The sequence below is a fragment of the Pipra filicauda genome, unplaced genomic scaffold, assembly GCF_003945595.2.
Source record: "Pipra filicauda isolate LSUMZ 115617 unplaced genomic scaffold, ASM394559v2 scaffold262_size1072369_pilon, whole genome shotgun sequence".
Taxonomy (NCBI): domain Eukaryota; kingdom Metazoa; phylum Chordata; class Aves; order Passeriformes; family Pipridae; genus Pipra; species Pipra filicauda.
The window spans coordinates 609,282-633,450 of NW_024104379.1; the positions used below are offsets into that span (position 1 = coordinate 609,282).

The 24,169-nt window shown below is 43.8% G+C and overlaps 1 protein-coding gene across 15 annotated transcripts in view; it reads left to right on the forward strand.

The window, feature by feature from the left end:
• RBFOX2 (RNA binding fox-1 homolog 2) overlaps window positions 1–24,169 on the forward strand; it is a 167,237-nt gene that overhangs the window by 93,091 nt on the left and 49,977 nt on the right. For all 15 annotated transcript variants that reach the window (XR_003539652.2, XM_039382257.1, XM_039382263.1 and 12 more), the window contains one exon: window positions 18,559–18,783. Coding sequence is in view for 14 of the 15 variants with exons in the window: in XM_039382257.1 (XP_039238191.1) it covers window positions 18,559–18,783 (225 nt within the window). In the remaining variant the exon portion in view is untranslated. The remainder of the gene's footprint in view (window positions 1–18,558; window positions 18,784–24,169) is intronic.

The following is a 24,169-nucleotide window of genomic DNA, read 5'->3' on the forward strand; positions in this document are numbered from 1 at the left end:
TAGACTTTTCAAATTGTGTGGGGTGGTTTCCTCCCCCCTTAATCATAAACAAAACAAAATATTCCCTCTACTTCTTTCTTGTGTTGGATTGCTATGGCTGAAGTAACAAAAAAATTGCCAACCCCAAAATCAATTACAGATAGCTTGAAAAAAAAATTCAGTTTGAATGATTTCTCAGAATTATAAACAACTAAAAACTACATCCTGCAATGAGAAGTATCAGCCAGACTGGCTCTATCAGCCTGCCTGTAATGGAGACTTTTACCCTGAGTAGTCTCTAAATACCTAACTGGAATTGCACTCCAAGTAGCCTGTAATCTGAGGGTGCATGGAGACACCAAAAATGTCCAAGAAATTGCAAGGGTAATCTTTCTAGCTTCTGAAGTCTGCCCTCAGGCTGGGAGTCTTGAGTATGGTTGAAACCCTCTGAACTGTCCTCCCAGTTATCCTGCTTAAAATTCATACTGTCGGCAGATGTGGTCCTGTGGAGTTTAGGATTTCTGTGTGCTTTATATAAGTCCTGGTCTTGCTGAGTTATCTGACTTGGAGGGCATATTTGACTTTCAGATAATTGCTTTTGATTAACCAAGATTTAGATAATCAGAGTTTGACCTATGCAGTGCGTGGACCATCATTCATCTATCAGGTCTCACTGAAACTCCTTATCTGAAGCCTATACTCTCCCTCCAGTCCTAATAGCAAAACCTGCTTTAAATTACTTAAAAAGACTGATTTAAAAATGCCTTGGAGACGAATTTGGATTTCTTGGATTGCACTAGTCCTCTTTTGTCTTGTGTACCCTCCATGTAGAGTGAAACCCTTAATTTGATTTGTTGTTCTTTGTAGCTTTTCCTATTTTTGCTATTGCAACATATGAAAAGAAGTTATCAAAACTGAACAATTATGCAAAGTACTTAGGAATATTAGGGAGCAGGAGTATATAAGGCTTTTGTTTTCCAGCATGTGTCCCTTCCTGCTTTGTAAAATGTGGTTGAGAATAAATAGGACAGCAAGGGAAAGGATTTCAGAGCTTCAACAGACAGAGTTTTAGATCTAATTTAACTTACAAAGGATTCTTCTAGCCTGAATCAGGAGGTAGAGGAGGAAGAGCATGATAATTTGGTGAAATTAGTGAATTAGTCAATTTGTTGACTGTTGGTTGGACTATAAGGTATTTGTGGTATGTTAACTTTGCTTAGTGCTCAAATATTTAATGCAGCTTAGTTTGCTTTAACTTTGCCCCTTGCTTTTCTTTGTGTATGTGATGCTGTTTAATGTTGTTACATTTGCTTTGCAAAACCATTCTTTGGTCTGTCTCCACCCTGCTCCAGGATGAAGCTCCTTCTGTCTCGAAGCAGTGGGAAAGGGAGGAAAAGTAGTTCCAGGAGTCCCTCTTATCTAAGTTTGGTTGGGGAAGTGTTAATGCTTTTTTGGAGTCATGTTAGACTGTGTGATGGAGCCAATCTATGGCAAAGAGTATGGTGGGGTGAAATATAGGAATGAGGAAGGTGGTGACTGAAAGCTGTCGTGGGAACTTGGGACAGTTCCTTGCTCCCTGTGTCCTTCACAGGGACATGGGTGACAGACTGTGATGAGCATACAGTAGGTGTGACTGATGAAGAGGTGTAGTCAAGGAGGGACTGACCCTCTTGGTGTCAGAAAGAATTTAGGTCATCCAAAGCCAGTTGCAAACCTCCATCATAAGAGAATTTTTCTGAGGGACTCTAGGTCTTCAAAGCTTCTTTTGATCAAAATGCTGCAAAGACTGTGAGAATGAATTTATCTGGTAACATGGACTTCAGAAGGGTGGAAAAAATACTGCGGAGATCTCAGTGCTTTGTCAGAAAGCAAGATTTCTGAATACTTTGTCTTATTCAGGGACATGAATCTAAATTGGGTTTAATCAGATTAAAGATCCCTGAGCTGTATTTTCCATCAGGTCTGAAACTGTAGCTTTGAGCAGCCCAATGGTGACTGGTCCTAGACAAAAGGAAGGTCCTGTAACAAGCCCTGCTATGAAGAGGTAAGAAAGGCGGTGACTTTACTGTCCCTTTCAGCTCAAATGTGATTTCTCAGGGCTTTTTTGGGGTTTTGTTAGGAGTACTCTTAACTGGTTTTGACAGCTGCAGGACTTACTGCAAGTGTGGCACAGAAGTCAGGAGAAAGCTGCACTGGAAGCTGCAGAGCTGAGAGTCTCCATTCAGATCTGTGCCTACCCTGCCTCCTGCCTGCCAGCTCCAAGCCTCCCTGCCTGATGGGTGGCCGGGGTCCTGCTTGGCAGAGCTCAGCCACATGGCCCAGAACGCATCTCCCAGCCAGCCTTCTGCTTAAAGCAGAAGTATTTAGAAATCTGGTGGCTTTTTTTTTTAGTGGGTGGGTAGGAAACTCTGACCTATGTTATTTGTAACACAGAGAAGAATAGCTGGAGCTGAGTAATAGGAATTTCTTAATGTTTTGGAGGAGCATAAAGGAAGATAAATTTCATTCTTCTAGGACATTTGTAGAGGGTTGTAGTGGCTTTCATAAGTGTAGTAGGCCTCTAGGTTAGCTGTGAGGCTCTGTGTGTCACTGTACAGTTATTCTGAGACACTCTGTGGCCTAAATCTAGGAGAAAAGAATCTGGTGGCAGGAAAGAACCACGTTTGATTGACACGATTTAAATGCAGAGTTGTGATGAGCCTCCTGGCTACTTTTCAGGCAATCCTAGCAGAAATGTTCCTGTAGCAAATCATAAAATCATAGAATAATAGAATAGTTTGGGCTGGAAGGGACCTTTAAAGGTTATCTAGTCCAACCCCTCTGTCATAAGCAGGGACATCTTCACAATCCAGCTGTGAAGTGGTCCAGGAATTGCCCTCAGCTGTGTCTGTCCCAAATTTCTGCTCGGGATTACTGTGCCTGTATGAGCTGCTCCTGTGCCCCCCTGTGAGGTCAGCTGTATTAGTCCTGCTCTTGCTTAAGTGCATGGAGATGAGTCTGTTGATTAGGTGTGATATTGGTAGTACTCAGCAGAAGCAGAACACAAAACTAGAGGCTGTTGCTCAAACCAATTCTTCTGTGATCATCTAAGATCAACCATGGCTATAAAATGCAGGTGGTCCTTGTACCCTGTGGTGCCAAATACTGGGATTCTGGAAAGGCTTTATGTCCTAGACATGCAAGGGGAAGCTAAAAGAGCAATTTTCATTTTAAAGGGTTTAAAGGAAGTTTTTCAGATACATCAGTCTCCCTGTGAATCGTCTAGTGCATTTTCAAGTCCTAACAAAGCAAAGGGACTTCAGTTAACAATAGATATGTTTGCTGCTGTGGGCTACTACACATGCTGTCGTTGGCCACTTTTGAACATTAACTCTTCCTAAAAATTTAATAGGACAGAAACAATGCTTGGTTTGTGATGATGGGCAGTTCAGAACTCGTCAAATGAAATAAAGTGAAAACCAAGTGTTGAGGGCTAGTGCTGAAGAACATTTCTCAGGTTTGACACTGATGAAGTATATCTGTGGGCTGTGCTGGCCTGTCTGGGAGATGATTCCATGGAGCCCGTCCAGCAAGCTGGGTCTCCGGCTTCCCGAGCTGAGTGTGTTGGGTTGCAGACATCTGTTTTGAAGGAGCATGTTTGTAGGACATCTGTTTTGAAGGAGCATGTTTGTAGGACAGAGCAACTGTCCGTGTCTGTCTGTTCCATGCAGTAGCTTCAGACTGCGGAGAAATTATTTCAGTTCCTTATGTCCTCATTGATTTGGATCGAAAATTTTACATCTTCAGAGGACACAATTCACTTCTGCTTTCTTCTTGTTTCAGTTAATTTGGCTCGTTCTAAAGCAGTGAGGATTATCATCTGGACCATTTACATAGTTGTGCTGCAGGGTCTCCTTCATCCCTGACCTCAGTTAGTGTTAGTGTTTCACACATCACATCTCTTAAAGGAAGCGGTTGCACCTTTGAAAATTAGAAGATCTGGCAGAGTCTGCTGAAATCTTGGGGAGTTTTAGGTCAGCTGTCAGCGATAGTAACCTGATCTATGGCAAATCTTTCCCTCCCTCTCCCCAGGGTGCCTGCTCTGCCCTTTGCATGCCAGTGAAGCTGATATGATCCAAATTAACTTTTACATCTGTTTGCATTTATTTTCTGAGTCATGAGAGGTCCTCAGGAGCCACAGAATTAAACCTTGTTTTCCTTCCTAACACTTTTTGTATGGTATCAAACACGGGTTTTTATTCTTGCCTGGGATCAGATGCTGGTTTTTTCCATGTTAGTGTGCTGCTGGGTATGTGGCCCATCATGGGAATAACACAGAGCTGCACAGTCAGCAGAGGAACACTCGTTATTTTGATGTCTGTTGTAAAATGGTGGCTCCTGCTTGAAATGACTTGGTGAGGTAATACTCATGTTCTGAGAAATTTTCCTCTATCTTTGTATGAGGTCTGTTAATAAGATAGGAAAGTACAAGATGTTTTTTGGGTCAGGTTGGGTCTGACTTCTGACTGGATCCTTTAGTTTCAGTGATATATAAAGGGCAACTGGGGTGGTGGTTAGAAGCAGAGATGTAAAATCCCAGGACTCACTGCTGGCAAAGCAGCAGGATTTTTGTCACTCTCTGAATTACACTGCTGTGACTGCTATTTTATACTTTTAATGTAAACAGCATCTTTTTGGTGGCATGGCCGATCGCCAGTCTTGAAGGAGGGATGCTACAGCTCTTTCAGGAGCAGAAGGGACAGAGGGTGGCATCAGGTGATTGATCCACCTATTTGGTAGGCAGCTGCTCTTCCTTGACGTGGAAAGAGGTTTTGCTATTTGACAGTTCAACACTGAAGTACAGTTCAGTACTTCAGCTTGGAGCCATTTCGTGCCACAGACCAGGAGAATGAGAGAGAATTTCATTAATAAGAAACTAACCATCCCAAGCAGGCTGTGCAGCACTTGGGTCCTGCCTTGGTCTCTTCCCTTGGCTATGAGGACCAGGGATGAAATAACAGGAGCTCTGGCTTGCCGTAGGAAGCTCACTCTTGATGTGCTGCGGGGCCCTTTCTGCGCAAAGCAAAGACCTGGCTGTTCTCCTTCAAAGGACTAAAAGCAGCTGAAATGAGACTGCAGGGGAATTTAACAGTTTAATTCAAGACTGTGCATCTGCAGACCTTGCTGAGTTGTTGCATACCCTTGCACGCTCCCTGCTGTGCCTAAGCCGTGACAGGGCTGAACCATTTGGTGCCCAGCTTGTACCTTAAGCTGGGCCAGGATCCAGGTATGACAAGTGTGTTCTTGCGCAGTCCGAGAGGCATCTTGGACAGCATGTGATACATTGAGATTGCAGCTTAGTTACCATCACCTTTTAAAAGATGGTCCATGGGTACCAAGAAAGGCAGAGGTGACTCTTTCTATGTACTGTTTTTTACGGTCTTTACCTGGAAAGGAGATGTCCTGGTGCAGCTCAGTTAGCCAGGGAAGACTAGCTTGTGCCTGTCATTTAAGATAACCCTTTGTCTGCTGGCTGCTGTTTGTGAGGGTGTCTTTTTGGCTTCCTTTCACTCAGAGTAGCCGTACCCATTTTCTGAAGCCTTCTCCATGTATTGTGTAAACAGCAAATATCTCAGATCTTTTGAATCTAGAGAGATACGCAGTGGAAGCTGTTATGAAACATAATTTTTGATTCTGGCCAAAGGTTTCATGGCCCTATAAATTTGATCCTGAATAAGTGTCTTTATATGTGATTTTGATTTTCTGCAAAATTTTAGTTACCCCGTGAAATAGTCTTTAAAACCCAAAAATTTAAAAGCGAGACTGTAGCTAAGGTCCTAGTTAAAAACCCAAGCTTTTATCACTATGACAGTCGAAATAGCCCTCAGTACATGAAGGGCATGCAGGTGATAGCTGAGTAAATGAATGCATTTTCTATTACGTCCTAAAACTGTTTTCTAGCCAATTTTATTCATGCCAGTGATGGCCAAGTTGTGTACATCTGTTAGCATCCCACTGAGAGGCCAGCAGAGCTGCTCGCACCGGAGAAATGCACCACTGAAATTAAGGAGGGAGTTGTGGGGGGAAGAGGAAGATTGTCATGCATTCTCGCTCGACTGGGTGCTGTCAAGCTTTTGGCTTTTGTTGCTCTTAGTTTCTTGCTTTTTTGAGGTGCAGTATTAAAAGATTTAAGATCCTGTGGAGTCTTCAAGGAAATTATTTTCTTCCTGAGAGCGAGCACCCAAAAGCCCAGAAGAGGTGAAAGCAAAGCATGCACTCGTTGTGTTCTGCACCTCTCTGAAAAGTGGAGCACTTTTTTACTTTTTCATGGGTGTTTCTGCTTGTTTGTAAAGTAACCGGAGCTGTGCTCGTGAATATTTGAGGCTCTCTGTTGAGGTCTGGAGGGAAGTAAGGCCAAGGGAGGGCAGGCGGTGTGAGAACCGGAGAGGCAGAACAGGGAGCAGCCCCGGCTCTGCGTGGTTGTCTCAGCTCTCTTGTGCTAGTAGACTTCTCATTGGGATGAATGTGCTCTGAAATATTTATTGCCCTGTTTAAATATTCATCGCTGCAAAGGCAGTGCAGCCTGATGGCAGCAGTGGAGCCTCAAGGGACAGGGGCCACAGCAGTCCCTGGTATTTTCTTTCAGTAATATGATAAAAATATATTTAAAAAAAATAATCGGGCATTCCCCCACTGCAAGATTGACAGGAGCAGTCAGGCGTACATCTCGGTGTTTCCTCTTCGTGCCAGAGACTTGTATTTGCTCTCAGGCTCTTATGCTGGGGTGCTGCTCTTGGTTACCAGATGCTAATGCTTTTTTTCCAGGCCTGTATCCTGGAGTGAGCGGCTTTGTTTAGCCTGACACTGTGTGCGTGAAAGGGGATGTACAGAAGGGCAAACCGACTGGCTGAAAGGGTTTAAGTTTTGCATATCCTGTGCTCTTGTCTTTCCATAGGTGCAAGAGGAGGGAGAAAGAAGTATCTTTAATGCACTTGGCTGTGGAAGGTGGAGATCTGCTGGGAATTATGCAGGGGGGTAAATTTCATGGGAACCTTTGCAGTAATGTATTAAGGGAGCTGCAGATGCTGACAGGCATGCCACTGAAACGGGATTGCCCTTATCTCAGTTTAGCTTTTAAGGTTTATCAGTTTAAGCTTTAGTAAAATAGAGCAGTTTAAAAGTGGGACTGCCAGTAGTTTAATGTGAATATTTGGTATATCACTACTATGAGACCCACACACGCTTTATGTGACCAAGCATTGATGTGGTGGTCGCAAGGGAGAAGGGCATTCTTCCAAAGGTACTGCTGAGCGGGGGGCCACAGGAGCTGCGTTAATCTCACCCAGCCCGGGAGAAGACACCTGAAAGGTGGTCAAATGTGCTGCTGACCTCGAGTTTTACCTTTCAGCTGTGCAGGTGGCCTGTGTAGGGGAGAAGTCTATACTGGTTTGTGGTTACAGCAGGAATTTGGTAAACATACATTAGCTGGAAGGCCTGGGGGAAAGAGGCTTTAAAAGGATTTTATAACAATGGGGAAATCTTTCCTGAGATACTTGACAAATTCACTGTGTACAAACCAGCTTTGTGCTGGCTTACATGGGCGTGCTTTAGAAGTTAAGCATAAGTGAAACAGGTAGTGGCAGTAACATATGCTAAATGTCCACGTAGCCTCTTGTTCTTGTATGAAGTGGCTTTCAGGTGCATTTTCAAGTTGCGCTTAATGTAGCGTAACTGTGGGCTGCTGTGAGAAGAATAGTCCCCCTCGTCTCTCTGCCCTGGCCATATGTTCAGCCTCCTCACCACTTTGGGCATCGTGCTTAAGCAGATATAAAGCGAGACAGTTCAGTTTATGACCAAACAGATGACTATTGTTTGGATTAATTTTCTGGCAATGGCCGTGGCATGACAAGAGCTCTCAACAGCCGGGGAGGGAAACGGAGCCACTGATTCTGAGGCCAGTTGGTAGTTTATCATATTAGGTGGTACACAAAACTGCACCTATACTTTTCAATAGCTTTTTCCTCTCCATAAGGTGAAGTCATTTTGCATATAAATGTGTATGCTGAGTTTAATCATTCGTTTATGTGCATTGACTTCCACCAGCTCTTGTTAGCTTTCCAGAATATTGTCCTATAGATCTGGCTTTAGATAGCCTCTTTTGGCTGTACATGTGGTGTGGGCCATTATGTCTTACTCAGGTACCTCTGTTTTGAGTGACATAATGTTTTCAGCACAAAGGCGCAAAGAGATGGAAAGGACTGAGTCCTTCTCAGCAGCCGACTTAATGACCGTCATTTAGAAATCAGCAAACAAAATGAAATGGTGTCTTTTACCAGAGCTGAATTTATCAGTCTCAGCTTTTGGCTATTTCTTGATGCCTTTTTAAATTAGATTAAATATTATAAACATGTGGTTTTCCCCCCCTCACAATTAATATACTTTCACAAAATAATCAGTTGCCACTTAATTTTTTAAAAAAATTATAAGCAAAATAAATTGGGCTTTTCAAGTTTTTCAGTGCACAGCCATATGGCTTTTTCCAATCTTGTCATCATTTCTGTGGCTCTTTTGTGTTCCTTTCGAATTTTTTAATTCTGTTTTTAAAATTCATATATGGAAGCATGTGTCTTATTTTTCATCTGGCCAAGGCCACGTACCAAAGTAGCAGTGCCTCCTACATCTTACTTGTTGGTAATATATCTGAACAGCTATAGTCACTGTTTGTGCCAGGCTGCTGCACTGGTGAATTGCTTCTCCATGACTCTCTGCTCCTTTCCAGAACCTCTGCTTTCCAGGACACATAGTGGAGGCTTCCTTGAAAAATGGAAAACTACTCTTGGAACAAATGAGTAGCAGGAGATAGCAGAATGCACTGCTGGAATGGAAAGTAACTGTGGGAAGAAATCTGCGTTTTTAAACCGGCAAATTTCTGTTCTCAAACATGTGCCAAGTCAGTCACAGACTTCCTCCGTCCTGTGCCCTGAGAGCAGCTTGATATAATATTGCTGTTGCGTGACTGAGTCCTGGTACTCGAGTCACAGATGGGTCCCGTTTGCCTCATCTCATCTCCTGTCTTCTGTATGGAATTCTGACCATATCCATGATAGGCCAGGGGCAGTGAAAATATGACAGGACTGAGATGTTTAGCTGCTTGCACAAAAAAACCCCCAAGAGCCCCAAGAGGAGCTCTGGTTTTGTGTTTAAGTATGCTGTATGTGTCTCGTCCCCCACCTTTGCCTCGTAGTCACGTCCGAACACGTGGCTCCTCGCTATGGTTTCTGCCAGCTCTGCAGTTCTTTCCGAGGCATTCGGCGCTCTCCAATTGATTCCAGATGTGTTCTCCCCTTCCCAGCGCTTTCTCCCTCCCTCCTCCTCCTACGCTGGCAGCAGAGGCAGGGCTGCTTTTTTTCCTGTGCGGTGCTGGAATTAGCGCAGGCAGGCGGGAGGACTTTCCTGCTGGCCACTGAAATCTGGGGAATTGAAGGGGCCTGTATAAGTGCAGTATAAGTGAAGCTGCCAGACAGGGCTTTAAGGTTTGTCTTTCCTCCAGGAGCCAAGTCAGCTCAGAGCAAGACCTCTGCACAGCTCGGTACTGCCTTCAGCTTATAACCCTCACAGCAGGGAAGAGGGGGACAGGAAAGCCTGGTACCAAAACTGATCTTCAAAATCCTTCCTAAAAGAGCACTGGATATAGAGAGAGATCTGGGAGAGTCTATTACAGATAGCTGTGTCGATTTGAGAAATTCTTGTGACTAAAGTAGATACAAATCTTTGTAAGGGGCTGAATGAGCTTCACGAGGATTTAAACAGTCAGGAAAGCCGTTTGAATTCTTGACGTTGCAGGAATAACTCCTCACACTCACTGGGGTTTGGTGGTGTACTTGCAGATACATGATGATAGTCCATTTGCAGAGCAGAGACATGGGATGAAAAATTGCTTATCTGTCCAGCACCAGGTACCTGATTGGGCTTGGAGAAGCAGTACTGGTTTTCTGAAATATGTCATCTGGAGGGTTACTGTCTTCCTTGAAACAAAGCTGTCTGAAGCAAGCAATCTGATTGCAGAATTAGCTGAGGTGACAGTAGATGTGACACTACCCTGACAGCCTGGTCAAGAGATACCATGGCACCAGGTGGGATTTTCTTCCCTGTTATATTTTCATATTCTGTAGCCCTTCTTTTTCTGAGCAGCACCAGAAACCACTGGTTAGCATCGAGAGTAAGGCAGAAAACCAGCACAGGAAAATCCTCTGTGCCATTTAAAGTGTCATGTCCATGAGTGCTCATATACCCTGATGCAACCATGGAACACTCCTGAAAGAGCAGTTAGCACATTCCTTCCCCACCACTGGCCTCTGCTTCCCTGAGAGAGGATCTGCAATCATGCAGCTGAAAGTGTGATTGGTTTGCTAATCTGCTGAATAGCTAATCACAGTTAGTTTGGATTAAACATACGTGACACATCTGCAGCACACTGTTTCTTAGCTGTGACTCATTTGAATTCTAGTCCGACAGAAGAAACTTAAGCGCCTTTTCCTGATGGTAGAGTAATCTCCCCTGTGTGGGACATGCTTCTGCTGCTCTGGTTGCCTGCTGGATTAACATAGGACTAGATGTGTAGTATTTTGAGACTTTATTTTCATGCTGATTTGTTGAAAGCTAGTCATCTTATGGAAATCTTTTTTCCCCCAAGAATGTTTGACTATGAATGTGAAGTGGAAAACAGTCACTTGGAATACTGCAGAGGTGGGGAGAATACAGCCAGGAGAGGTGCTAAAGGACCAATATGGAACAAAAAATTGAGCCTGAGCTTTTTTCTTACTTGCTGGCTTTGTTGCTGAAGATATATCCATCCTGGTGACTTTTTCCTTTGTTCCACACCCCTACCCCCTTCTCCCCAATAATTCTCAGAGGTAGTTTCATTCCTAATATGGAATGGAAACAGATGTTGAGACCCCAATGTCGTCTCTTGAAACACAATTCTCTCTAATCAGCCCCAGAGAGCGTGAATTGATTGAAAGCATTTGTTGGGATGTCTTTATGCTAGTAACATTTTAACTTTTTTTTTTTTTTTGAATGGGGAATAATGTAGATTTCAGGAGCAGAAATCAGTGCTTTTTAAAATCTGAAAACTGTGTTTTAGGCTGGTAAGTAGATGCGGCCCTGGGCCTTATTAATGTTGCATAACTCTAAAGCTTTGGCTGTATCCAACAGGAAGCCTCTTTGCAGGTTGCCCAAGGGCTTCTTACCAAGTGTGTATGCATTCAGCACTGAGAGAGCCTGTGTTTGTGCAGAGCGATAGAGTAAAAGTTGGCCATTAGTGGACATGATGGTAGCATGGGGATGAGTGAGTGCTTCCTGTGTATAAGAGTAAGATAAGACTATAATTTTCTTTTATCCTTTCTTACAGAAGGGGGCTTGAACTTCTTCTCTATAAAGTTCTTAGATGCATTAAAAAAAAAAAAGGCCAGCTGCTTTATTTTACAGAACAGTTTTTGGTGGCATGGAATGATAGAGTGTGTATTGGAAGATAACTTGTTCTTCCTTTGCTTTACATATCTAGGAGAGGGAAGGGCAAGATTAGATAATCTAGTGCAAGCTTGCACCAGGAAATTGAAGGAAACATGCCTTTAAATGGTTAGCTAGGCGCAAGCTTGAGTGCAGGCATCTCTTTTTTCTTTTTTTTTTTTTCCCCTTTGGTGCAAGATTAGCTTATTGAGGCTTAACTTAGCCCAATGCAAAAAGCATTTCCGAAATGATTACATCCAATTTAAATTAAAAAAAAAAAAAAAAGAAAGGAATACATATGAACTTTTCTCTGTTTTAACAGAACTAGCATAAAAGTCCAGCAGACATTTGCAGAACTACCTATAGATAGAGCCCTGCTTTTGGGAGGATTCAGGAGGAATTGCTCTTATGCCCATGGTAGTAAAGCGAAAATCCAACATCCTTTTCTGTTACCCCAGTGTGTCGTAGATCAAACAAAGATCAAGCTCCAGATGTGCAGATGAAATACAAAACTTCTTATTACCGTGATCCTCTTCAAGGTGCTTTTATGATCAACCCACACCAAGAAAGAGTGTTGATTTTATCAGTCTCGGTCGCCAGACACAGAGGCATGCCAGTCTTGCTCTCTGGAGTTACAGAAATGCCTTTGTAGCATGGACTGTGGGTGTCAGGTTAGGGTCACATACCCCTCTGAATCCAGGAACAGGTTTGTACAAAGATGAATGTGAGATGGTTATATCCTTTGTATATATGCTTTTCACCTCCAGATTTCCTTTCTGTAGGCATTTTACCCGCTCTTCCCATTCAGAAGCTAATCTGTAATGAAATGGCCATGATGGAGCAAGTGTTATTGCTGCATTTTTATATAGAGAGCTCATATGGTGTTTGTGGGCACCTGCAGGGTCGGTGTGGCCAAGACACTGGTTTGGGGTGTTTGGGGAGTTGGAAAGCCATCACTTCATCATCCTGTGCATCACTTTCCCTTGTGTTTGAGTATCCTCATGGCCCTAAAGAGCAAAAGCACAGTTTTAAAAATTAAAGCTTAGGTTCTATGTGCTGTGAGAGCTACCAGTGTAGGGTGGGGTTCCTCTTTGGTGTAATGAAATGCCCCAGCCTCTGTTTTTCTGGAAGCGATAATGCTGGAGTTCGGGTGTGTCTGGGGAGCATTGTTCACTCTGGTTTGTATCTATTCCCATTTGTGAAGAAATTGCTTGTTATCAGTGGGCAAATTGTGGGATTGCCTGGGGAGAGGGTTAATGCATTCTGGAGACTGCAGTTCCCTGGCAGCCTGAGCTCATCCAAGAGCTGGTGCCCATGGCCCTTCCCTCCCCAGCTTCTCCACCCCCTGTCCTTTCTGGCTCTGATTCTCCTCTAGCTCCTTGCCAAGGCATTTCAGCACTCTTAAGTGGCAACAAAACTAACCTGACAACAAAAAGTGAGTAATTTTTCTTTTTTCCCCTGGGATATGTGTTGAAAGGGCTCAGCAGTGGGCAGGCTGGCAGGGAGAAGAGGGCAGGAGTGCGCAGCTGGAGGTGGGATGGTGACAGCTCCAACCAGATCCTCTCTGAACCTGCAGCTCAGAACTGGGAAGGGAGACTGTGTTGGAAGAGGCTGAGAAGAGGACCCTGCTAGAGCAGCTTTTTTGTTCACCTGTGAGAAGGGGAGGGGGAAAAAATCCCCAGCCTATTATTATTTTTATTATTATTATTTCTTTTGCTCCTAAGCAGGAGCCTTGTATTGTAAACCCTGTCTCTCTCGCCTGTGTACAGCTGGGGAGCAGTGCTTTGCTTCCTGTACCAGAGCTGTGTGTCACATTTGCATCCCTGGCAGGAGGCTGCGAGCTGGGTTGTAGAAAGGAGACGGTGTGGTCCCTACATCCCCCTCACTTACAAGGATCCCCTTCATGCAGAGCTGAGGGTGGGCAGCGGCTCCAGGTTGAACGGTCGTGCCAGGCTCTTCAGATCCCAGCTACAAACATTTTTGCTGTTTACGAAAGGGATTAGGTTAGTGCGGAGAGCAAACAGTGTAGGCTGGAACACTCTGGTCTTCACAAACAGGTTAATTACCTCCCTTAGCTGCAAGTCAGTTGCTTCAAGGTTTCATAAAATTAGTTCAGTGAAGATATACCTATTAGAAACCCTATTCCACTAATAGGCTTATACTCACATCTGTACCAGTGATTTGGGGGTTAGCAGAGTTCAAAGGCATTTTTAAGAGATTATTTGATGTTTATATGCTGTACCATTTCTCTGCACCTTTCTGTGATGCTTATGATTCATTGTAGGGTTATGGATAGCTCAGATGGGTTACCTCGTGGCAGTTTGCCATGTCTGTACAGAAATTGTACCAGTTTAGCTTTACCAGGTTAATAATTTTTATTTGGGTGGTTATGCTTTACTAAATATGCATATTATGGTGTACCAATACAGAAGAGATCTGGACTTGCATTGCTATAAGGCTCCTTTCATATTCCTGTAATTACATCCGTTTCTCTAATGAGCAAAACAAAACCACTCCTTCACAAAACTCACTGATCTTTGACAGTTTTATGGAAGTAGGAGGCCTTTGTGTGCATTTCTGGTGTTTGCTCTTGGCGCTCCAGTGCAGTGATCTTGGATCACCACCTGCTGTCTGCTGAAAGAATTCATCCTATGTTGCATTTGCTGAACCACTTTGCTCCTTGTTGAGACATCATCTCCAGTTCGCAGCCTTCCACAAGTTACCACTACGTGCATTTACTTACCATTCCTCTGCTTAGCTTGGAGCTACAAAGTTCGTTAATTAAGTTAAAGCTGCATAAACTCTAAGAAATGTGTCCCCATTAGGGATTGTCACTGTTTTAGCTAATTTGTTTTTTAAACAAAATGTGGGACGGATTTGTAATGAGCAGTGTAGGAAAAACCCTGACTTAAGGAAGAAAACTGGCACCTGCAAGGACCTGACTAGACTTTTGTAGGGCTGAGAATAGGGAGCCCAGATGAATATCCATATCCTTCTTGTGCTCTGAAATCTTGAGTGCTGATGAATCAGATGCCAACATTTTGCAAGAGAAGGGCTGCTTTGAATTCCCACCTGATGTGAATGAATGTGGCAGTAGAGCAACAGAATGAATAGCAAACACAGGAATTACTTCTTCTTTTTGGAACTTGAGGTTACCATGTGTCCTATTGAAGTGTTTTCCTTTTTTTAAGCAGTATGTGTTAATTACACTGAGTTCCACTTGCACTGACCAACCTTTCCCAGACTGAGCATGGGATGACAGCTGTCGTGGTTGGTGCATGGCAGCACAAATTTGTGGAGGGAACTGGATGATCTGGAATTGCCGCAATTATTCCTGCAACCAAATGTCCATCACACTCCCCTCCTGAAGACTGCTGGCCTGATGCATTGTGGCCAAGAGAAGTGTCTGTCTGCTCCTGAACATTAGTTAAGATTTATTTCATACCCTCACAGAAATTTATGACACTAGCTTTTGGGGGGAGCTGCAACCAGGTTTTCCTAGTCTTGTGATGGTGTCCTTGTGTGTGTTTGGGGATGGTAATTGCCTTGGACATACCTATCTGGGTTTCTTGTTGCATTTAAGTAGATGTTACAGAGATTTTCATGGCTAGAGCAGGCAGGACTGGCAATACAGTGAGGTATGTTGTCAGGATCGGGTGGACAAAATACTTTCTGTTGAGTCTCTCCTCCCAAGTACGTACCTTCAGCTGGAAAACTTGGGGTTTCTTCGTGCTCTTTGTACCTCCTGAGAAGTATGAGAAGCAGCACCTCTGACTGCAGAATTCTCTATGGTGGGTTAGAACGAGGGAAGCGAGTTCAGATTCTATGTTTGAAGATTAATGGGATTTTTTTTGTGCGTGTCCTGTGTTAGTTCTTGAAAATATGAAGTGTGTAAATGTTGAAATTTAGCAGAATAACAGAAGAGGTAGAATCTCCTCTGGGTTTGGAGGATATCAGTATGCTGTGAAACCTGCAGAGATCTCATTGGGAGTCCTTTTCTGCAGACACTAGTGGAAACAGAGAAAAAAGTAATTCTGAAGCACCAAAGGAAATTAAAATTACAGAAAAAATCAGATGGGAAATATGTCCATAATCATATAAAGAGAGAAATAATTTGAGATACAGATGCTCCATGGGAAGATGAAACCTGGACAAACATAATGGTGATAAATCTCCAGATAACCTGAGACATTAAATGAAGGATACATTTGTAATAAAAGATATATGATTTTTGCATGTTAATGCGATTTGGGAGGGGGGGGGGGGGAAGTGACAATGGTATTAAAAACATTCATTTGGCACCAGAAATCCTTTCTTTGAAAATCTTAGGAAGGTCAGAGAGAAGTAATAAATAAAGTTACCAGGATATTTTGGCTTGAGAGGTGTGATTAAACTCAAAATAAATATGTATTATCAAAATGCCACAAGCAACAGAAGAGAGAGTAAGCATTTTTCATCCTTCAAGCATTTGTAGATAATTGAAGAAGGGAAAGAAAATATTTAAAAGGGTTCAAATGCATTTAAACTGTAGGGAACAGTATTAACTGAGGGGTAAAACCACTGAAAATAAGATTATACAAGGTTCATGGGCTGGCATTTTAAGTAGTCTAAGAGTGAGATTAAACAAGATGCTGGACTGTGTCCTTTGGGGAGCAACCCTGCACTGTAGAGAGGATGGCAGAATAAGTTTTGTTTAGGGCTAATTAGCATTTTGTTCCTCTGATCTGGGATGCTACTGGCTTGGAAATCTAGCTTGTTCTGAGAAAATTTGAAGCAGTTTCTGCACCTGCATCTTTTCTGGGGTTACCCTATCAATTTTTTAACTTAAAATAAAAAATCAATTTCATATTTAGTTCTGTTTTAAATGTAAGAAAGGGGCAGACAGTGTGGGCCGTAGCACACGGACAATCAAATACAATGAAATATTGTAAGCAGAAGAATATGGAAAGGAGACAGTATGTGGACGGAATGGAGTTGTCATGTCAGGGGATAAACAGTGTGAGCAAGTGAGCGATAGGGTTTGCTGATACCTGGTTTGCAGTGGGACAGCCATCGTTCTGCCTCTCCTGCCTCCCGTTTCAGAACTCAGCTCTGCAGATCTTGGTGAGTTTAGATTGAGTCAGAAGTGCCTTGCTTTGAAGCTGAGAATGGCAAAGGAATGAGCAGAAGCAGAGTGCTGGTGGAACTACCCTCCTTTTGGGGGAGAAAACTAAAATATCCTGTTCTGCTTTCAGAAAATGTGCTTGGTGTGTGAAAAAACCCCTGCAGACCCGCGGGCACACGACGCAGGGCTGCAACGGCTTGGGGGAGTGCCCGCGAGGAACTGAGCACTGGCCGTGGCTGGCGTGCGTGCCTGAATTTTTCTTTCTCAGATAAGGCTGCAGAGTTTTGTGTTTCTGCAGGCAGCAAGGCTTTGCAGTGGCTGGACTTGAGTTAATGAAACGGTCCGTTCCCGATGCAGGCCAAGGCTTTAGCTTGGCTCTGCTAAGTGGTATTGAATGCCCTTCCCTCTCCTTCTCCCCAGCTGCAGGAGCGTGTGGCCACGTGGCCCCCAGGGGAGGCAGACCAGATAGACTAATGTCAGAGCAAATTTGGGATTCAGCCAGTGTCTGAATGACCCGGTGCTGGCTGGAGGTGTGCTGCGTTTATCATTGTTTCCTTCGCCCGGAAGGGAAAGCTGCAGGTAGGCTGATAAAAGGAATTAGAGGTTTGTCCAGCTTCACTGGAGGTCTGTCAGGTCCTGCGTGCTCTTTGCTGAAAGGCTGCCTGGTAATTCCCACTCTGCCTTTCCTACCCGTGGGATAAGGTCTGTTTCGCTTTTACTCCATTGATTTAAGCATGCTGGTGTTAGAATAGGCTCGAGCACCTCCAGACTTTATGGGGGAGGACCCAGGGCTGGAACAGCAGCCAAAATTTAAAATCAGGATTAGTCTGTTGACATGCACATAAATCAAACAGCCCTCCTATCATAAATCTTTTCTGTGGATTTTTTTTCTGCTGTGGCGATGAAGCAGTAGGAGCAGTGCAGCAGCCTGGGCTTCCCAGGGTTGGGCTTCAATGTCAAGGCTGTTCTCCTTCACCCCAGGTGGCTGAATGCAGCTCCCTGCTCCCCCTTTGGTGAGATCCCTGCAGAGGCTGCAGAGCTGCATGCTTTTTTGTTTGCTTATTGTGGTTTTTTTGACATGATGGTGTAACATTTTTTTACTGTTTTTTTGGGATTTCTTTTGCATGGTCAGGTCTCTGTTTCTGAGTCATCTGGTTGGTGTCAGCAACATCTAAGACAGTGCTAAAAGCTTCTAAAAAGCTCACTATCCTAGCACAGAGGTCTCTGTGGGATACCCAAAGCTAAGGGAGGAGTGGGTGATTAATGTCTTGTGTGATAGCAGGGATGCTCAGGAATGGGAAAGAGTGAGTGTGCTCCAGGCTTGCAATCTCAGCTCAGTTCCCTACAGGTCCTTGGTGTCTTCTACGTGGCCAGTAAGCAGGAAATTGGATATTCCAGCATTTGATACCTGAGCACCTGTGCTGTGTACTCAGTGCTGCCAGAGCAAAGAAGGGGGCATCTGCACAGATGGGTTTGAAAAAGTAAACTTTTTATTACTGTAACATAACAGAGAGTCATGCTCTGAACCACATGATGTGCTTGCTTGTGAGCAGAGCAATGAGTGTCAGGCTGGAGGAGATGGACCCAGTTACGGTACTTTCAGGGATATTAAAGAAGCCTAATCTTCTTTCTGTGTTTCCTTCTCTGTTCCAATGTTTCAGTGTCTCTTCCCCCTTCCAAAATAATGCTTTACTGTGTGTAAAGCTTTGTGTGAGATCACAGGGGTATGCAATTTGCAAACCCCATAATTTTTTCTCCGTGCGCCAGCCATTAGCAAAAAAGTTGCTCTGAAAAGATTAAGAAAACAGTGTCATGGCTCAGAGGAGTAAGGCATGCTCTTTTTGATAGAACAGGTAATAGAAGACTGTGCAATATTATGGTGATGGTGCGTGAGATGTTCACATGTACACGTGTGTGTTGTTTCTCGGGCTGACGTTTCGATCTATCTTCTGTAGTATAAATCTGTTTTCTCCTTTTCCTTTCTTCAGGGTAACCAGGAGCCAGCAGCAACTCCTGATGCAATGGTGCAGCCATTCACCACAATCCCATTTCCGCCACCCCCACAGAATGGGATTCCCACAGAGTACGGGGTGCCACACACTCAGGACTATGCAGGCCAGACCAGCGAGCACAATCTGACACTCTACGGAAGCACGCAGCCGCACGGAGAGCAGAGCACGAACACGGCCAGCACGCAGAACGGATCTCTTGCAGTAAGTGCACAAGGGTGCAGAGCCAGGAGAGCAGCACAGTGCTTTGGGGAAAAGCAGACATTGATTGGATTGCTCCTTCTTAAGTATACGGCAAATCGGCAGTAGACTTGAAAAGGAGAGAATTATAAACAAAACATGGCTTCTGACCTTCCATTACTAGGTTTCCATCTTTCCCCTTGTGAATTGGTGTCTGCAAAGAAAAAAAAAAGGAAAGTAGTATTTGAAATCATGATGTTGTTACCATGGTGGTGTTGTCCAAAGACAGTCTTTTATAAAAGTGTTAATAACTTTGTGTTAATTGGCAAATGGTTCAAATAAACATGATGGAGGCAAACTCTGGAAGGTTGATGGTACACAGAATTAGGGTGAGCACATGCATTTTAGGCGTAATCCCAATGTGGTTTTGTTTCCAGGAAACTACCAGAGTAGAAAATCACTTTTATTTGACTTTTTGAAGATGGCAGGGAGCTTCAGAGGGCAAAGTTAGGAGAGGAGCTTTTAGCTACTGGTCATCCATTTGCCAAACCAAGATATTTAGCATCTTCTGTGTTTTTACTTTCTTCTTCCCATGGCCTGGAACTGGCACTGGGCAACATGCTGGCAGATTATCCCAGGAAAAGCTTTATCCACCCCTTAAGCCACTTGTTAAGACTTAACTTCCTAATAAAGAGCCTTATGGTGAGAGCCTTCGGCGCTCAGGGGCGGATTTAATCTGTTAATGCTTTCAGTTTTACTTGTAGTTGGTGTTTGGCTTGTAGAGATTATTTTTTTCCCTGGTAAGTACTGAATGAATTCAGTGCCAACAGTTGGAAGAACTGATAGTGCCAGCTCGTGTGTGCACAGTTCCCGGTGTGTGCCTCTGCTCCACTGCAGTGGCTTGGCTCTATTGGTCATGACTTTGTGAAGATATCTTTGATTTCATCCTGGGAATGCCTCAACTTCAGCATCTTGAAGAAGCAAAAGAGTACAAACCCTGTAAGGCACACTGATAGTGTGTAAAAGGAACTTTGAGTGCCTTACTCTGTAAACACAAACGTAGATGAGAAGAGGTCAGGCAGGAAATAAAACTTAGAGCTGGTGCAGTGTGCAGAAATGCAAGTCATCGTTTTAGTACCAGATTGTCCGATGTCGTTCCAAGCCGTAAGATTTGGGCTGCCTGTCTCCAGCAAGCAACTTTCTCAAGCACTGCTGGTTGGATGGGGAAGCTGGAAATAGGGAGTAAAACAGGGCAGTGGTTTTCCCCATGTGTTTTTGCTGTTCCCATCCTTGTCCAGAGCTTAGGAGCATTTCTTTTTAATGGAAATGATGTGAGTCTTGACCTTGAATGTAAGTTCTTGCCAACCTTCCTGCTTCTCTTCCATATTAGGAGCCATCTCGGTGGCTCTGCAGGGCTGAGCTCTGTGTTTTATCAACTAAAGCTGGCTCCAAGGAGCCCACAGCGTGTGGCTAGCCTATGAGGAGGGATTGGGAGCCCATCTGTGCGGAGGGAGTGTTGCTGGGAGACTGCTGGGAGGCAGTGGTGTTGCCAGGAGTCTGCAGAGGGAGCCTGACTGGCAGGGGTTTATCCAAGAAACAGGCTGAATAACACACAACACTTGTACTGGCTGTTGGAAACAGGTGGGCACATCTGGTGTGACCATTTGATGTGGTTAAAGATGTGTGAGCTGAGCGTGCAGAGTTAGGCTCGAGGGCCACAGCTGGCTGGGAAAGGGTGAGGGCACAGTGTTGCTGTGACTGCTGTGATTGGGACTCATCAAGCCCAAAGGATCCCAGATGGTGGCACAAATAGAAATCCAAGGAGGGAGAGGGGGGAAGGTGCCTCAACCAAGGGCCTTTCACATGCCACTTTCACATCCACTGCATTCTGGATCTTCCAAGTCCCCTTATCTTTTTGTAGAGGACTTCTTCTGTATGAAGTTATTTTTATTCTGTGGGCTGCCTTGGGATGTAATTCCATGTAACTTTTCTCCATCTCAGTATGCTGATTAATGATGTAGGATCTAGGGGAAGGAAGAAGGCTCAGTAGTTAGTCAGGCTAAAGCGTGCTATTAAAATATACAGCAGAACAGGTTGGGTATTTCACCTTAAACATTTACAGGTAATGTCAAGCACCTTGTCCATGACATGCACTGGTTATTGCTTGTTGGATACACATGTTCAGTCCATGTGGACTAGACTGCTATGCTTTAAGGTATCTTTTCCTTTCACCATTTTGTTATCTTACTCAAACAAAAGTGCTAACTTGAATAGAGTGAAAAGTCATCAGGGGTGAGGTATGAGCCTTCCCTCTCATTATTGTGACTGACAAGCACAGTTGCTGTCATTTGTGTGAAGGTGATACCCCAGACCAAACAACCAGTAGGTTTTCTAGCTGCTGACTTGAAGCCTGTGCTCCCATGGGATGATTCAGAAATTCATTCAGCCAGACAGATAAGTTCCCTGCTTGCTTTTAAGAACAAGGCCTGTGCTTGGTCCAGTTGGCGGGACAGGGTGAGATAGCAAAAGGTGTGGTCAGATGGTGGGGCCTTCCTGCTTTTCAGGCGGATAGCCTTTAGGATAATAGCCAAAGTAACAAAGAACATGGGGTGGCTTAGGGGTCCCTCATGGAAAGGGCAATTTAATCTTGTTGGTAAGATGCTACACAGCAGTGTGAAGGGGTCTATAGCAAGGTCCCTAACACACCAGGTGGGAGCACCTTTTCATAGAAACTTGGCAGATTCTTGTGGGTGAGTCAGATTGAATGATTTGAAATTAGCGGTGGTGTTTGAGTTAATAGACAGTGATTTGGAAGCCTGAGGTCAAAGATCTCAGTAGTGAACTTACGTAAAATAAACTCTGAGAGTCAAAGTCCATGCCTTCCTATGCAGTCTAAAAGCCCTGAGCAAAGGGGAACGACTGGTTGGTGTCACCAGCTAAGGATGAGCTTGGTTCTGGCAGTGTGAGTGTAGTGGAAAGCATTCAGAGCTTTCAGAACAGAGGCATGGAAAAGAAATTGACACAATAGGTAGTGTAATACAAACAACTTCATATTTTAGAATCTTTTTTTATTTTAGGATCAAGCCTCATCTGTGGGGCTTTGTTTCTTGCCTGGCATGCAGATCTCTCATACTTCATCTCCAGGCATCTGTCCTTTCTCTTGATACTGTCCCAAAGCACAGCTGAAAGAACTGGATTAAAAATAGACTGAGGTACCGGCCCATATTTGGCCTACTTGGTCTGCCTGTTGCAGCCTGTCTCTTAAACAGTTGACACTCTGCATTTCACTACTTACAGTGCTGGGTTGCCTGGTTTTTTCCCCCTTCCCCCTTCTTGGTTTACTTTAGTGCTCTTATCCCTAATGGAGACACCCAGCATAGTTAGCTGCAAGGGGAGATGCTAATTAGGCTGCAGTACCTCTGGCAGCTGAGCTGATCTAAAAGATTCACTGCTGTCAGAAAAGAGATATCTGGCTCCAAGCGCAAACTCCCACTCCTATTTACTGGCTCTGGCATTCCTTACGTGAGCCACTTTAATTCACTGACCTGGCAGAAAACTGTCCAATTCTTTTGCTGGGTTAATGAATTAGAGCAGCTCTTGGAGGGATCCAACAAATGCTGTTGTTGCAAGGTAAGCGTATGGAGAGCATGGCCAGAAGCCGAGAGCAGTTGTCAGCTCTCTGCATCCCCTGGTACTCTACCCGCAGAGGGAAGATTAATCATCTGCTGAACTAAAAAAGCTTGCTTGATAGTAAATGCAATGCACTTAATACTGCGAGCTGATTATTCAACTTGTTTCTCTTGTTAATGTCAGAGGGAAGAATCTGTATGTCTGTATAAATTATGGAATGCAGCTGGAGATACGGAAGTAGAGGAATAAGTTTATGTAAATTATTTTGTGTGAAAATGGCAGGTGCTGTTGCCTTGATGTTACGTTGTCATGAACCAATATAAAGCATTATTTAATTACAGACCGTCGTGCCTCGGCTTCTTGATGTGCTGTCGTACTGGAACATACTTAACTCATCCACTATACCATAAAGGGATCTTGACTTTCTAGTTTCTCAAAGGAGACGCATCTGTGGTGGGAGACCCATATGTGTCATGTTCAAAACCAAGGCAGGGAAGGTACTTGGTCGTCTGGCTGTGCCCTGTACTTCTAGCAAGACTTTAGATAGAAGGGAGCCAACGGCACCAAGAATTCCTCAACTGGCTTTTGCAACACATGGATGATATTATAATGATGACTTTCCCTTGGGTATTTCTTGCCTAGACTGAGATTGCAGAATTTTCCTCTGTAATTACTTTTCATCCCTTTAGTAATTAAAGCAATTGCTCATGTGAGGTATTTCAGGTGAAGAATATGTTTAATGAATATCCTCAGTTATTTTCTGATACTGCTGAGCAGGTGGACACGAGGAAGAACTAGCTTCACATAAGTAGTTGGCTGGTGATTGTTTGGCCACCTCAGCCTAGAAATTGCTGTCTTGAGGTTGCAAACCCTGACATTTAACATCAGGAGTTTTCTTTGAATATGAGGCAGATTATTTTATTATTCTGAGTACAAGGCAGATTATTGTCAGCACTTACAGACTTGTGTCTAGTGAGGTGGTTTTAAAATGAGAAATGGGAAATAAATCAGCACATATCATTATGTTAGAGTATACAGCTGTGGTACTTCTGTGTATCTTTCAAAGGTTGTAGCAGATCTAGCAGTAGTACAGGGAAGGATAATAGTGATGATGAAAGGAATGTAACAGGTTCTTTATGAAAAGAAGTGAAATCTTCACTTACAAAAAGGGCTGACAGGAGTGAAGGCATATGACAAGCACACAGAATATTGGATGGTAAGGGAACTAAAATAGGGAACTTTCCCATTTTCACTTACTAGGATGCACACATGAAATAACTGGGTGCCATGTATGAAAAAAAAAAGCAGGTTTTATTACTTGGGTTTTTTTTCATATAATGAAGAACTTGTCATTGCAACTCTTGTCCACAACTTGCGTGCTTTGCAAGTTATGACATCAGCTGGCTTAGTTTGCTAGAGAAAAACCAGTGAACATTTGCCCTGTTCTTGCATTCTTCCACAGATTTGCTGCTGTTAGAAAGAAGATAATGGGCTGGATGGATCTGAAGTCTGTCACTGTGTGACTGTTCTTCTGCCACTGTCAATGGAACGGTCCAGGGTTGACTACTAGCTGGGGAAATCTTGCTGTTTCTTTCACCTTGTAAGGGCATCCTTTTGTGAGGAATGGGCTGGAACTGCTGACAAAGGGTTTGGCTGTGACTAGCAGAGCAGGCTTTTTGGGGGGCTCCATTTCACCACTTCATTGAAAGGTGGGGGAGAAAAAAAAAGAAAAAGTGAATCCCATTAGAAATATCCACCTTTAGATTGAAAGTGTTACCCG